This window comes from Chelmon rostratus, chromosome 23 (genome assembly GCF_017976325.1).
Source record: "Chelmon rostratus isolate fCheRos1 chromosome 23, fCheRos1.pri, whole genome shotgun sequence".
Taxonomy (NCBI): Eukaryota; Metazoa; Chordata; class Actinopteri; order Chaetodontiformes; family Chaetodontidae; genus Chelmon; species Chelmon rostratus.
In genome coordinates this window covers 6,835,935-6,851,314 of record NC_055680.1, presented here as the reverse complement: position 1 = coordinate 6,851,314, position 15,380 = coordinate 6,835,935, and the positions used below count along the sequence as shown (strand labels likewise).

At 43.2% G+C, this 15,380-nt stretch overlaps 2 protein-coding genes and 1 non-coding gene across 3 annotated transcripts; 1 reads left to right on the top strand and 2 right to left on the bottom strand.

The window, feature by feature from the left end:
• Positions 1-948: 948 nt before the first annotated feature.
• On the top strand, positions 949-4,216 carry tmem179ba (transmembrane protein 179Ba). Its single transcript, XM_041965262.1, has 5 exons — positions 949-1,073; positions 2,005-2,201; positions 2,804-2,941; positions 3,422-3,500; positions 3,615-4,216. Exons 1-5 carry the CDS (start codon positions 978-980, stop codon positions 3,804-3,806), a joined length of 702 nt encoding a protein of 233 aa, XP_041821196.1. The 5' UTR covers positions 949-977; the 3' UTR covers positions 3,807-4,216.
• A 268-nt stretch (positions 4,217-4,484) lies between these two features.
• trnas-gcu lies at positions 4,485-4,566 on the bottom strand. Its single transcript has one exon. It is a non-coding gene; the product is annotated as a tRNA-Ser (tRNA).
• Positions 4,567-9,507: 4,941 nt separating this feature from the next.
• Positions 9,508-14,592, bottom strand: brms1 (BRMS1 transcriptional repressor and anoikis regulator). Its single transcript, XM_041965126.1, has 10 exons — positions 14,470-14,592; positions 12,923-13,142; positions 12,751-12,841; positions 12,519-12,646; positions 11,733-11,812; positions 11,539-11,635; positions 11,355-11,444; positions 11,191-11,255; positions 11,002-11,041; positions 9,508-10,916 (listed from the first exon to the last, which is right to left on the bottom strand). The coding sequence occupies exons 2-10, from the start codon at positions 13,134-13,136 to the stop codon at positions 10,909-10,911; spliced, it is 813 nt and encodes a 270-aa protein (XP_041821060.1). The 5' UTR covers positions 13,137-13,142; positions 14,470-14,592; the 3' UTR covers positions 9,508-10,908.
• Positions 14,593-15,380: the final 788 nt, after the last annotated feature.

Here is a 15,380-nt window from a genome sequence, read left to right as displayed (position 1 = left end):
CACACACACACACACACACAGCGCGGCACTTACACCACAATGACATGCCTTTGACTTAGTCTATAGTCACCTGAACCCACGAACCACATGTGATGTCCTATTTTAGAAATCTGATTTTTGCATAACGCTGTTAATACTCTCTGATGAGCATCAGCATACTGCAATGCACCATCATGAATTAAATGGCACTAAAACTTTCCACTTATATAAATTAAAAGCTGATCCCATCTTGATGCTTCCCACCACTTGTAGTTTATCTTTCTGCGTTACCAGCTGAAATCAGCTCCTGACCCGGAGAAAATTGGTCTGTATGACAGCCAGTGTTGAAATTCATCAGCCTGTCAGCGTGACAAACATACTTTTTTTACGCATTTATAAGCGGACGCGCATATCTGGAGGAGCTCAAGAGGAGCAGCAGCTTTCTGAAAGTTAAATCAGGAGGGACTCTTACATGCAGGATTGTCGTTTCGGGTAACTGGACTATGCGAGAGAGCTGAAAAACCAGCCAAAATAACGCCGGAAACCAAATAGTGCACTCTTCAAAGTTTAAGCGTGGCATTTGTTTCCTTACATAAACGACAGGCAGGTGAGTTGAGTTTCTGCTCGCTTTATTGACAAAATTTTATAATTATTATTTTATGACAAAGTTTAAGTCGGTAAGATTTTTTTCTTCATCTTTTTGTTAATACGGCCTTGACCTCCTTACTGTAAAACAAGCACTTAAAATAAATCACCTGTTCAGAATATTTTTTGTCTCAGTGTGAAAACGTAGTTGGAGATTTGAATTGAGTTACCGGTTGGCCCTGTTGCTGTACACATTCTTCCAAAAATGCTCATTACTCATTACTACCGCAGTTGAGGGAAATGCGCCCCTCATCTGGATTTTATTTTTGAAACATTTACCGGAAGCTTTGTATCTAATTGTGGCAGCTTTATGCTGGTCTACGCTCCCCACACAGGAGCCGGGCCGCGGGACGATGGCGTTGACGGTGCTGCTGCTGCTGGAGTTGGCTCTCTACGCCAGCTGTTTCGTCTGTGGGATTGTCACCGCCGCATCCATCACCATAGTCCAGGTGACTTTACCCAGAAATTAATTAACTATCCTAATTTATACGCTTCTTCACGTTTATCCTCTTCCGGGTATACTCACTTTTTCGGTGCGCGTGTGTGTGTGCTGGAAACTTTGAAGTCACTACAGATATTGTTTATGTGGCGCTTGTTTGTGCTCCATGCTGTAGTTTGTCTTCTTTTAAATTAATTTGCGTCTTAGAAAGAGTATTATACTTGCCAAAACTTAACGGCTTTTTACGCTTTTAATTTTCGCACAGCAACATATTTTTCTACATGTTCCGTATCAGTAATTCAGTGAATACAACAGCTAAAAGCAGAGCACGAGCAGCTACAGAAAGACACGCACTTTCACTTTCTCGTGGTTTCCTGCTAGCTGTGTTGTTGGAAGTCTGACGCATTTCTCCCGTTTTATTAGTCGAAAACACCGCACTGTATTTTATCCGAGAGGAAAACTGCGTTTTTCATATTAAACAGACAGTGGGAGAATTACAGGAACACTGGCACCATCACCAAGCACTCACTCGCGTCCACTTCCTGTAATTAGCCGCACTCAGTTTGCATCATTAGCCTCAGACACTGAAAGCTATCGTTTATTTTGACGTTAGAGCGTGTGGGCGTTCGAACGTACGCGCGTGCGCACGCGTGGAGGGGCGCGCGCGCGCGAGTAATTACACGGTCATGTGTGCAGATACCGTTCTCCCATCATGTGACCAGATGGTCCTCGTGCCCAATTACTCTCCGGTTGCTTTATGGAAGTCAGATGCTTCAGTGAAGGTGTGTTTGTGTTTACTTTTGTGCGTCTTATTTCTTCTATTTTGTTGTCGCAGTTACAACAAAATGGAAGTTACTGAAACAATGTGACAAATCAGACAGGTAAATTAAACTAAATAACACAAAGAAACTGAAATTCCAAGTCTCTCTCTTTCCTCTCAGGGTAATTTTGGAGGTCGGTGCATGCTCTATGGACTCCTCAGCTACAATGCAACAGCCAGCCTCATTGGAGTGCAGTCGTCCAGCTCCTCCTCCCTGTGTTACTTTGTGTCGGCCATATCGGTCACGGTGGCCGTGGTGTGTTTCTCGCTGTCTCTGTACTGGCTGTACAGTTTCTGCATCGACGGGGAAATCAGAAGGTAACGGCAGATGTGCGTATGTGTGCGTCATCACAAAATGTTAAGTCACACAAGGCTGCCTTTTGTGTTAAAAATACAAGCTCAATTTTATTGATCACACGCTGGGAAATCTCATCAAAGTGTTAAATATGGCACAAGTCAAAGTTCCCAGTGACAACTGTCCAAACTATCGACAGCAAAGGTGATGCTGCGCTTACGGTAACGTTGCTTGTTGTTGGTGCACTGCAAGTGTGTTAGTGGAACACAGTGAAACAGCGTCAGGTGACACTCAACTCAGACTAATAAATTCCTTTGTGCAGGTTAGCTGGATGGGTTCAATAGGTTTTATTGCAGGTTTTACAGGCTGGCTGGCATCAGCTGGTTGAACAGTGCACACTGCAGAACTGGTGGGGAGGCAGAAAAGATCAGCATGGAGTAGAAAATCTGATCAGACTGAGGGCCGGGTCATGCCGTGGTAACGCAGTCATATATTAAATGCAGTTGTTTGACATCATTTCCTCATTTGTTCAGAGGTTGAAATAACAGTTGACGCTTCCATTTCTCTTTTCCCTCGCTTTAATCGCAGCCGTTCTCACGCTTTGTGTTTATTCTGTTCTCCGCAGGGAGCGCATGTGGATGAACCTGATCATGGCCGTGTGCGGCGCCTTCCTGTTCTTCCTGCTCGTCACGGGCTGCATGTTGAAGATCGGCCGTGACTCGCTCTGCAACTCGGTCATACAGGCCGTTCCCAACATTACCAGGTGGCAACAGCCACACACACACATACACACATACCTACACACAATGCAGACACAGACACGGGCGTGCACAGACACCTCCACACAAAACCAAGATCTCTCGGGAAAAAAGTCGTGAATGAAACTAAAACGAACGTTTGAAAGCCAGATGTTTTACTTCCTGTTTGCTAGCCTTTCTTTTCTGAGTCTCTCTGTGCTTTCATCTTTTTCACAGCCCCATTTATCACTAATAAAAATACTTATCCTCTCAGTTGCTCTGTCAAAAAAAAAGCTCCAAAACTTTAAGTTTAAGCGAAATCCGTCACTATTGGATTGTGTGCTGTGTAGCATTTGAATTGAAGTGGATATGCTTAATATTTTGAAGGAAGTTTGGCAGTTAAATTATTTCCTGTACGCTACTGTTAGCACCTGTTTGACAGGGTTGAAATTTGATTATCTGCTTCTATCAGCTCTCTAACACGCGTTCTGTTTCTGTCTCTCAAGATGTGAGGAGGCCCAGGCGAGACAGTGGGTCAGTCCACTTAAAGGAGGGAAGTTCTACAACAGTCTGTACAAAGCCGAGGTCAGTACACCTGATTGAGTTTATTTTATGTGTCGAGTCACATGGGTGCAACAACCTTTCTCTTAACTCTCGTCTTGTGTGTCATGTGTTGACTCCCCCGTGGCTCCCTCTCAGACGGCGGTGTGGGTCAACTTCTTCTTCTGGCTCATCATTGGGGCTCTGGTGATCGTTCAGAGGCGTCAGAGTTCAGGCCCGAGCGCGATCGCAGGAGGGTACGGCGGGCCGGCAGGAGGGCTTTTTGGTGATCCGGGGGTGACGGCTGCAGAGACGGAGCCATTTTTTAACCGTCCTGCCAGGCCACAGTGAGGAGGGGGTGGCACAGATGACCTACAAAAATACAACATGATAATGTGGGAGTAGATGTGGGAAAAGGGTGAATACATTCAGCGTGCACGTCCAGTGAATACAAACACATTTTTATGCGTCTGTGGTTCTGACAGCTGTGGCCAGAGGCTTTATGTTTTTGAGTTGTCCGTCCATCAGTCCCATTCTCATGAGGGCGACTTCACAGGAACACCTTGAGGGAATGACTTCAAATTCGGCACAAATGTCCTCTTGAACTCAAGGATTAACTAATTTTTTACTCTGTTCTTTTTTTATCTCAATGGACTTAAACACTGACATATAGCACTAGTCCACCACAAGCTCATTGGTTCTGCTAATATTGAGCTTCAGGTGATTGTTGTTGCACCATGTAATAAAGTTCTCTATCAGTCCTCTGTGCTCCAGTGTAAAAATAGTCTCAAAGTGAAGACAGCATGTTTCTCATTGGAAATGATCCACTTACATGTGTCGTTACACCATAAAACACTTCCTTCAAAGCCTTCACTACAAACTGCAACTTGACGGTTGGCAGAGACTCACAGCCATGAGGTGGTAAATCCAGGCTGAAATAATAGATCAGACTGATCACAGTAAGTTGTGGTTACCTTTATTTGCTTTAAGGTGTTGTGGTACATCGATAAAAAAGAAAGAAATTTTCCTCGACGAGGATGGGATTCGAACCCACGCGTGCAGAGCACAATGGATTAGCAGTCCATCGCCTTAACCACTCGGCCACCTCGTCTGGTGGTGCAATGAGTGCCGTCGATACCGAGAAGAACCGCGCACGCTGAGCGGTTTGTCCGTGGTTCGCCTACATTTCTCCATTTCCCGCATTTATTCACTCGCCAAAAGCCCTTATAAGCGTCTGACCACTGGATCACACAGACATGTGCATTTATTCACTCACAAAGTGTTTCTGTTAGATTTTGTTTACATGACCAAGGAACTGGGGAATGTTTACTGCAGGCGTTCATGTTTTAAATTTCTTCAGTGCTCAAATGTTCTGTTTTTGATGTAACTGGCACATGTTTCCTACGTAAAAGACATTTCACTCATTTTACAAATTAACTAAACCACATGGTCCTCAAACGTTTGATTTAATCCTTTGAAAAGTTGTTATTTTGAATTTCTACGCTGTGCCCAGCAGTTTTATTTCTGTAAGTTTTCTCTGCTCATTATTTATGATGAATTATTTTATTTGACATAGACACTTGTCTTTTTTTGGGACTTTTTTGTCTTAAAGTGTTTGTCATTTTTATCTTGGACAGTTCAGTCTCAACATGTGATCAAAACTGTTGCTCAAAGAAACACTTGCTATTTCACATTATGTTACATTATGTTAGGAATAATTCAGATGGATTTTAACTTTGATGTATGTGTTTGGGCAGTTGCACCTTCGGCGTTAATGTACCTGTAAAGGGTGTATGCCATCAGATATCAGCCACTTGGCTTGTAGTGACGCTGCTTGACACGTGGTGCTACTTTTTAAACCAATAAACCAAAGAGTGGAAACACAAAGGCCCAGATGTGTTTACTGCTGATGCGTTTCAGACAGAATGGAGACAAAGGAGCAGATATGTTGAACTGTGTCTCCCTCTGCTGGTTGATAGTGAGCAGAGACTCACATTTACCAGAGACACATTTACAATGTGTTGTTTTATGTGTTAATATTAGTATAGTCTTGTGTCAGTTCATTGTCATTATTATTACAAATGTGGCATTTTTATGAGAATTTGGAAAAAGTTGTCATAATTGTATCACAGTTATGAAGTGACGCAATGACTGATTGTGTCAGCAGCCTATTAATAGCTTCAGAAGTAGCATAACATGAGTTAACATCCAACCAGTTTCACCACACCTGGTAAGATCTGTCAACATCAGCAATCCCAAAAATGAATATAGACTTTTTAATTGCATTGATATTGTTCCTCAGAATAACCCTAAAATCTACATTTACAGGGCAATATTGTTTATACTAGAAAGTTGATCTCTACTTGTAAGTTGTTCATTACTTGAAAGTAGTTCTTGTTCTTATTTTGCATGCCATGTGTGTCCACCTTTTGAGCTGCTGGAACTGCAAATTTCTCTTTGGAGATTAATAAAGTATCTCTATCTATCTAGATTATAGAAATACAAATACAGACTAATTATTCGGCCATCAGACACAAGATTTCTCTAGAAAAAATAAACAAATCAGCCTGAAAAGGAAGAAAGCATGACTGAGCGAGTCACCGTCGGTGGCCTGACAGATCAAAACAGACAGAATGAGCCTGTGACTACAACATTTTCTCTTTCCTTAACGGTCTAATCTCTGGATTACCTGACCTTCCTTGAGCCCTGAGGTAGAGAGAGACAGTAAGGACAGACAGGACCAGAAAGAGGGAGACGGGTGGGGACGGAGAACGAAGAGACATAAAAGAATACAGGGAGGACAGGCTGGCATTTGGAAGGAAAAACTCTGTCTCTCCAACGGGCAACCAAGAAGAGCGAGCACTCTGGAGAACATCAATCTTCAGATCAAATCTCAGAAGACGACCACAAGGCTTGTGATAAATCTGACTCTGACGTCCGCGGTAAGACCTCTTCACATGCCGTTTAGCTGTTATATTGGGCTGCTGATTAGAAAAAGGAGCTACAGTGACATATCTGAGAGAGACTGATGGTAGGACAGGGCTAAAAGAGAAACACAGGGACGAGCAGTGGACAGTGCAGACTGAGCTAAGCCATGATAAGCCTCTTTAAGCTACTTCGCTCTCCACAGATCAAATGTTCTGTTTTAAACCTGTTGATCTGTGCGGGGCTTCTGACTGCCAGTGATTGATTCACTTTATCTGATTTTTCTGGCAGCACGGCTCTAATTTATTGCCAAATCAGACAAAATCTATGGAGAACAGAGCAGAGGCCTTAAATCTGGAAAGTGAATCAAAGAGAACTTTTCAACTGGACAAATATATTTGAAGTCTCTGATTTTTAAGCAACTGACTGCTGAAATGTCCCAGAGCCCATAACTGTATAAAGTCCAGCCCCATAGTGGCAGTTTTGACCTCTGACCCCATCCACGCCTCTGTCTCCGTCCCAGAACATGTCCGAAAGCCAGTGCGAATCGGTGGCCGTGAGCGTGGAGTCCCTCCTGAACGATGCCAAGAGGATGCAGATGCAGTGCCGCGAGCGCAGCGAGCAGCTCTCAATGGCCGCCACACAGCTGAGGGTGGAGTCGGCCGCCCTCAGGGAGCAGTGTGAGGCCTCGCAGCTCGACATGGCGCGGATCCGCCGGCAGCTGGACGAGCTGATGGATACCAAAGCTGCGTTCGAAGCCAGGGAGAGGCAGGCGCGTAAGCTCAGCAAGCAGCTGTGAGGAGACGAGGAAGAGGAGGGGTGGTGGTGGTGGTGGTTTCTCGCTTCTAATGTCAAATAAACACTGTCCAAACACTCTCTTGTCTCTTGTTATTCTCGAGCATAGCTCCACCTTATCAGTTAGTAAAGGAGGTAGTTGATAAAGAGCAACCAAAGTCTGTTGAGGAATTAGATCATATTATAAACAAAGGTATATTTTCCCCCACATTTAATAATGACCAATAAAATATGAAGCTTTTTTCTTGCATGGTGCAATATATAGAAGCACATATAATGGTGAACATGATGCATGTTGGCTGCTCCTCATCATAACAAGGTGTGCATGACACTGTGAAGACTGATGTGATGCAGCTGTGACATACCTTCTTTGGAGGCCTGCTATTGGCTGACTGTGTCAGTGAGGAAGAGCTCTGTGGGTAGACCTGATTATATTCCTGCAGTCAGCCCTGAAGAAGCACACTTAGCCTGTGCAAAAAGTTACTTTTAGCCTGTTCACGAAACTTTAAGTCAAAGTTTTGGACCATTTCTTAGAGGTTTTGTACATGCCGACCCTGTGATTCCAGTGTGAGTAACTGGGTGAGCTGCGCCTTCAAGGTGATGCAGAAGGACGTGGTGGGGAAGGTGGGCTAGCACGCAGCCACACCGGTCTTAAAACTGCATCTGTTCATCCAAGAAGTCAGCTACGCCGTTGAGGGTGAGCGGTTAAAGTCATGATGAACTGTTGGCAGGATGTCTTCTTTCAGCAGAGTCCTGTGTTTTCTCTGCTGCTGCTGCTCAGGTGCCAGTTTATGAGGTGCAGATAGATCAATCTTAAGCAACATAATCCTGTATCTGTACAATAATCCCTGGCTATTGGCTGCGTTGCACTCATTATAGTGAGAGTCGTTCATAATGTTCTGTCCTCCCTGTTTGTTTCAGTGAGGGTAGACTTAAATATTCTAAACAACTCAAAGCATAATGCAAAACAATGTAACAGCAACACAAACAGCCTCCAAAACGGTGTTGAAATAACTCTCGAGAACAACTTTATAACCTTCTTGAAAGCAGGCGTTATTGAACTGCTGTTATATTAGACGGTATTTGCTCATAAACTGGCAACAAATGTTTGTTGTTGTTGTAATTGGTTTGCAGTATATCTGCAAAAAGCTCTTGTGAGCCGTTGTTTTACAGCTTAGTTTAAAATATGCTCATTGAACACAATAGAGATAACTAGCCAACTGCTGTAAAATAAATCGGTGTCTCAGGAGCTGGAACAGCAGCGACATCACCTGTGCAGCCAGTGTGGGGAGTGGTCCTGTAGAGTTGATCGTCTCACAAGCACATGCATGGTCTGTTTCGAAAGGTGACATCATGAATGTTTTGTTTTTTTTTTGTAAATAGATGCTTGCAGATGACTTTATCTGGGACTTATTAGCTGGACAACACAACGGGACCACAGCCCAAGGGGTAAACAGAAGAGAAGCTGAAGATGAGCATGTCGGCTGCTGATCTGAAAGAAGAAAACATCTTTCCTTGGATTATTTTCATGTTTTGGGCAAAATATTTCTACTGCAGTGGATCATCTGGACCTTTGTCGATGCTACCAGACCGTTCGTGTTATCCAACTGTGGATCACCGAGAGACGTAATCGGTGAGTTGCCTCAATCTTAAAAACGGTTGTTTGTCTTCTATTGACCCATGTGCGGGCTGTTAGAACTGTAAGGGTTCAATATGAGCCAAATTTCAATCTGTAAGTGCATCTGAGTGAGAGAGTAACGTTAGCAGCTGGTTCAAGCCACAGTCACAAGTGTGGTTACACATTTCTAAACTCGGCACAGACACACTCGCTGCAATATTTTATTTATTTTGTAGTTCTTCTACAAGTGAGTAAATACGTGGGAAAAAACTTAATATCCACAGAGCTGGGTTTTTTGTGTGGGTGGTGTTGTGCTGGGAGAATTTGGACTCATCAGTTCTTCTACAATCATGGCTCCAGCCCTGTTTTTACACCTGTGTTTACTGTACCTCCTTCAGCAGCTCCTGGTTCAAACTAGATGGCGCCTAAAGATGGGTGAAAAATGTTGAGACACAAACTTTCGTCACTCGGATACTACCTCAAGGCAAAAATTGTGCACTGCTGTCACAGAATATAGTATTAGGGCCACTGCTCTCAACTTTTTCAAAATCTCAGTATTTCTTTTCCAAACAGTTTCACTAATATTCTCTTATACTGCAGTAAAATGTCAAATAGTAACCTGACAGTTACCTAAATTTTTGTCTTCTTCGCAATTTCTGTGTACACAGTCAGAAAACCCTGGAGCACAGACATAAAAGGAACACGAGCCTTGTGTCACAAAAGATTAAAATTTTAATCACCATTATAAATCATTCTATAAATACATGGTTGTCATATCATTAAGAACTTATTTTAAATAGCAATAGATAACAAACAAGCAGTAGGGCGGTCGGTTGCTGGGGTCAAAGGTCGGGTTGGTTTCTGGTTTGGCCAGTCTGGTCTGGTGTTCGAGCTTAAACCGGTTTGATTTTATGTGAACCTACTGAACCGGTATTTGTAGTAAGAGATGTTCAGGCAAATTAAAAAAGTAGCCTACATCAGCAACCTGTGCCAGCGGCAGTAAATCCAACAATCCAGCAATATCATAACGCGATTAACACAATATGATGTTTGTTCTAATTTATGTCTACTCATGTCATCTCAGCTCAGTGTAAGACTCAGTTTTGGTCACCCTAGCTTCTCCCCTGTCGATCGTGGGCGGGGCTCAGCCCCTCCACACACAGGGGGCGGGGCAGAGGACAGACAGCCCAGCTGACGACAACTCATACAGTAAAAGCTTCCCGATGAGTCCTTTTTCTGTCTAAAACCTACCATGGACAAGCAGAGGCTGCTTCCTAACACACACTGGGTACATCCTAAGTCAAACTGCATCCACATTTCCCTCACATGCATCTTTAGAGAGAAGAAACAAGAATAACAACCTGCATTACAGGAACCATTTCTCCTGACAGAATGTGTTTATATTCACTCATTACTGGAATCCATATTTGTGGATGTTCTGGATTTAAAGTCATTATTCAGTAACCCGGAATGTGATTTTGGTGTCTTGTGAACACTGGAACACTTTAATTACATCCATAATAAAGGTTAATGGTGGGAATAACAGATCACGCACAAAAAAATCATTCTAATAAATGTTGTTTGTGCTCCTTCGGTTGTTCAGACCAAATAGTAACAAGCATTTGTGAGTGGATTGTGAATTAGAAAATAAGTAAAATATAAAACCTGGGAGCGATGCAGTTTAATCTGTAATCTGTCTTTAATTGCGTCCTCGCTCGTGGCTCCTCACAGATCAGGAATAAGAGCTTTGGGACAGGTTGCAAGACGGCTTATCAGAACGGCTTCTGGCTCATTCGAGGAGCGAGGAAATGTCAAGTAAGAGACTTTGGATGCACCCATTGTGTCACGCAGTGGTCCCGCTTGTCATGCCCTTATGCACTCATTCACGGGACCCCATTGTGTTGCACTCGGGAGCAGCTGAGTCCTGTGCGACACCTAGTGGTAAAATTTGGCATTGCCGATCCAGTCTTTGGCTTAATATTAAACTGATTTCAATATTTTTACATCGGTCCAACCCTAGTCAAAGGAGACAACACCATAACCGTTAGTAGAAGTGTGTGTGTGTGTTAATGTTGGTTTCTTTGCCACTGGTCTTCAAAAAAGCTTCTCCTACTATCACCGCTCTGAAAGACAAAATGAGAATGACTTACAGAAAGAAATCTCCCAATAGTCTGCTGTTTGGACGTGTATTCAGGTGTGTACACTTACTATCAGCTTTCTTTTTCAGTGGCGACAGTGCTGCCTTTGCCTGAAAAGCACACAGAGACTTAAGTTATGAAAATCTATCTGTGACCGTGATGCATTTAGCTGCTTTATTTGTTAGGGTGTGTGTAGTGTTGCCACAATCACAAATTTGGGAGCTAAATTGAAAAGGTAGCTACTCCATTTTTATTTTACCTTCTTGATCGCAGTCCAGTCTTCAAGGATGTCGATGTCTCTCAACATGTAGACAATGAAAGGCCCTGCCACAGACAACACGGAGGATATTTAATTATCTGTCAGGCTGTTAACAGCAAAGGTGAACGAAGGCAGATGACAAATTAACAGGGATGAAGTTTTACCTGAAACCAGAGCTACTTTCTTTTTCCTCTCCGACCGTCCCAGCAGGTTCTTCCTCTTGCACTTCTTGCTCCTCATCTCGTCGCCCCACTCTGGAATGAGAAAATATAGCATTCATCACCTAACACTGCGCTGTTTAGATTTAGGCTAATTTCCGCTGACACAAGATTAGGAACTCATCTGTACCTGAGGTGAGGTCGATGTTCTGTCTGTCCTCCTCTAGCCTTCTGATCTTTTCCAGCAGTTCTGTCTTCATGGCATCGAACAGCAACGTCCTCTCACTCTGTAACACATACACACATGTGTAAGTGCACAGTTTTGTAGTAATTTTGTGCAGGAACATTGGCCTAAGTGTGTGTGTGTGTGTGTGTGTGCATTACCTCCAGGTGCTGCCTTGCTCCTTGTAGTTCACACTCGTGCTTGTGTTTGATCACCTGCAGACACAGCTCTCTGTACACTCCTGTACACAAAGAGGATGTTACAGACAGAAGAATGTTTGTTTCCCTCCGATATTATGTGATTAATAGGAGTTTGGTCTTCAAGATAAGCAATAGGTGGCGCCATTTCCCCTAGTTGCAAAACAATTTTACCATGGCAGAAGAAGAGGGCGCAACATGTTGTAATCCACTTGAACACAGCCAAAGAAATGATCAACTGGCTGAATAAGAAAGACAAGACACTTTTATAGGTGTAGGAATAAGAGATTGAGTCCTCTGTGTGCTGGCATGTGCACTGTAGCACGCTGCTAACTTTGCTGTCACGTCCAAATCGATTTTATTTTCTTATCTTTACCTTAAACTACCAAATTAGGATTTCACAACATCTATCACCTCTAGGATACTCATCATTTATCTTTACACAGCAAGCTTGATATAAAATGTCACTGTCATCTTATCTCTATCCATTTACTTTCAGATCTACATTATTACACCAACCAAATCAAACTTAGAGATTAATGTCTGTTAATCAGCTCCACCCAATGGCCGGAAGTTGTATCACACTATTATAGACTAATCTGCTAATTGTACCACATCCTACTTAATTCTTCAGATGTTTATGGTCTAGTGTGCAGGGTGCATGTCAAACTACCCAATAGTTTGAACTTGAAATTTGAACATCATGCTTCTGTGGTCAAAGCCTCTTGCAGCATCTGCCATTTTACTTACCAGCCACTTGTGTTCGTATCTGCATGCTGCTCTGCAGTGCAGCCAGTGGTTCTCTGTACTCGCCGGCCTTTCCTGTCAGCACCTCGTCCAGCTTCACTTTCACCTGGTTCAGCCGCTCCCGAAACAACCTGCAATCATGCGGTGAAGTCAGTCCTCTCCCTCGTTTTGCCCTCCACTCCTCGTATGGCCGAGGTTATCTCAGTTTCGTCCCTGCCCTCCTGTTTCAACTTACTTCTCTTTGAGCTCCTGAAATTGTTTTTCCAGATCCAGCATCTCATCGAGGCATTCTCCTCTCCTCCGCTCACAGTCTTCATCATCCATCTCTTCACAGTGCAAAACACAGTATCATCACCTCTCCTTGCATACAAGTCTGGCGACAATTTAGCTGAGCACTAAGATTTTACCTGAACTCTCCTCTTCCTCCTCCTCCTCCTCCTCCTCCTCTTCACTCTCGTCCAAGTCGCTGTCCCTCTCCTCCGTGCTCTCCTCCATCGTCTCCTCTCCTCCTCTCTCGTTCTCTCTCGGTTGCTCCACCTCTCCGTTGGCCTCAGGGAGCTGCGACTCTCCTTCTGCCTCCATCTCCTCCTCCGGCTCCCTCACAGGGGGTTGGGCGGGCATGGCTGGCTGAAAAACATAAACACAAACCACAGTGTGTGTTATTATTTGAAGAGTCCTCCAAACTCTTTTAGAATAACAAAGCCTAATTGATTTGAATCATATGTTCAGACCTGTTTTTTGTTTTGCATCATGTCCTGATTTGAAAAATAAGTGCAGTATTTGGTAAAAGGAAAGCAAAACATTTTATGAATAAACTACTGATTATGCATTTACTCAGATTTAAAACACAACTTTGGGCATTATTTCATATTTGCTATTTTATTTTTTATTTTCACACTTGCATTATAGGTTCCACCTGTACTGCACACGGCAGTTTCTTATGTGTTGAAGTAGGCGTGCTAATTTTGCTCAATATGGGTGATACTGATGAATAACAACACTGTAGCTGAGTTGCGATAACAGTAAGTCACAAAATAGAACACAGAAAGAAGACAAAGGAATAAAAGACACTATTCTGATGGCAAAGCAGAGACTTGCGGGTGGTTTCATTGAAAAGGGATTTGAACAGGACAGCAGTGGGAAGCCCGCGGGACAGCGAGCTACCGTATGGCTTCCGCATCTCTGTCAAGCCAGCTGGAAAAACACAGCACAACACCGGAAATTGCCCGATTTTTCTACATTAAAAGCAAAAAAAAAGATGCGAGGAAATACAAAATAATATCCCTAACGCGGCTTCGGGGACGTTTTCAAGAAAATAATTACAAGCGTATTATAAACTGTTTATTTCCTCCAACGTCTGGCTCTATCCATTAGCAGCGCTTTTATTTTGTTACCTCCACGAACGTCCGGTTTCAACTCGGCGAACTTGACCACTGGTAGCTTCCGTGATGTCATACAGTAAGATGGTAAACGTTTGGAGCCGACGGCGGTATTCAGTCTAAAATCAACACACGAACTGAGTCCGAAGCCGGTTTCACTGTCAGTGTATTTACTTAAAACCCCAAATAAATTAACCGACCTTCGTTGTCGCATTTCACGTCAAATTAGCGGCAAATAAACCACAGTGAAGTCAAGTGCAACACTAGCTAACAATTGAAACCACACAGCGAGGGAATGACTGCCTGCTCATCACAATGTCAGACTATTCAACTTATTCTTTTGACAGATATTTCCTCTAAACGTATCAGGTGTTTCGTAGCAAACAATACGCCAGCGTTAAAATGTCAATAAGTACACAGAAGCATCGCCAGAGTAGCTTTCACACTGACCCTGTCTCCCAACTGCACACGGATTAACAAGTAACGTTATTCGGCCGTGCAGGCGGGCGATGCTGTTTGTAAACAGATAACCTTCCGTCCACCGGACAAGCCGGTGACCAGAACAGCCTGCTCACCTGCTCCCTCTGCTCGCCTGTAGAAAGTGTGATTCGTTAGATTTCCATCATTAAAAAGTACTTCCTCTTCACTTCTACCTTCAGTTCGACACTTTGCCGGACTCTACAACCCGAAAACCCAGCCAATCAGCGCCGAATCCTGCGGCTGCGGTGGCCAATAGGATCGACCATCCCCACAACGTCGCTTGTCCAATCACAATGCTGAAACAGAGCTAGCAAACCAATCACAATCCAGTTTATTGCTAGAAGGCATCAGAGGCATCAAGGCATTAACCAATAGCATGGATTTAGTACAAATACCGCGCATCTACGTATTTCAATGACATTATAATATAATGTACTGACTGATTACACATGTATTACAATGAATACAGGGATTAGACTATAATAACTAGAAAATATTAGAAAAACAGTTAAATAATAACAAAACAATAAACCTTAAATGCAAATTACAGTGACTACCTTATAAAGTAACACAGTCTGATGTAATAGTTTGTAACGTATTTGCAGTCGTTTTCCTTTCATTCTGAATTATTCTTACAGTGTAAATCTTTTACAATATCTTTGGCAATATTGTTTGCCTACTTGATTACAAGCAATCTTGAAGTTGAATTTTAAAAAGACAGTGTGATTGTGGGCCTCTGTGCTGTGATAGACACATTATAAACTAAACATCAACACAAGGATCCAACTTTGTCCCTTTACTCCTCCTGAGAAATAGTTACTCTGGGGTCTGGAGGTATCAGCACAATGTGATGCAGCCACTGCCCTACTGATGCTCAGCAGCACTGTGCTGCTACATTAACCGCCGTGCAGTTACAACAGAATATATTTCACGAAGTGCAGACCCACTCTCGCTTATGCTTTCATATGAATGCAGCTGTCATACTGCAATGAACCAGAAGATGGCA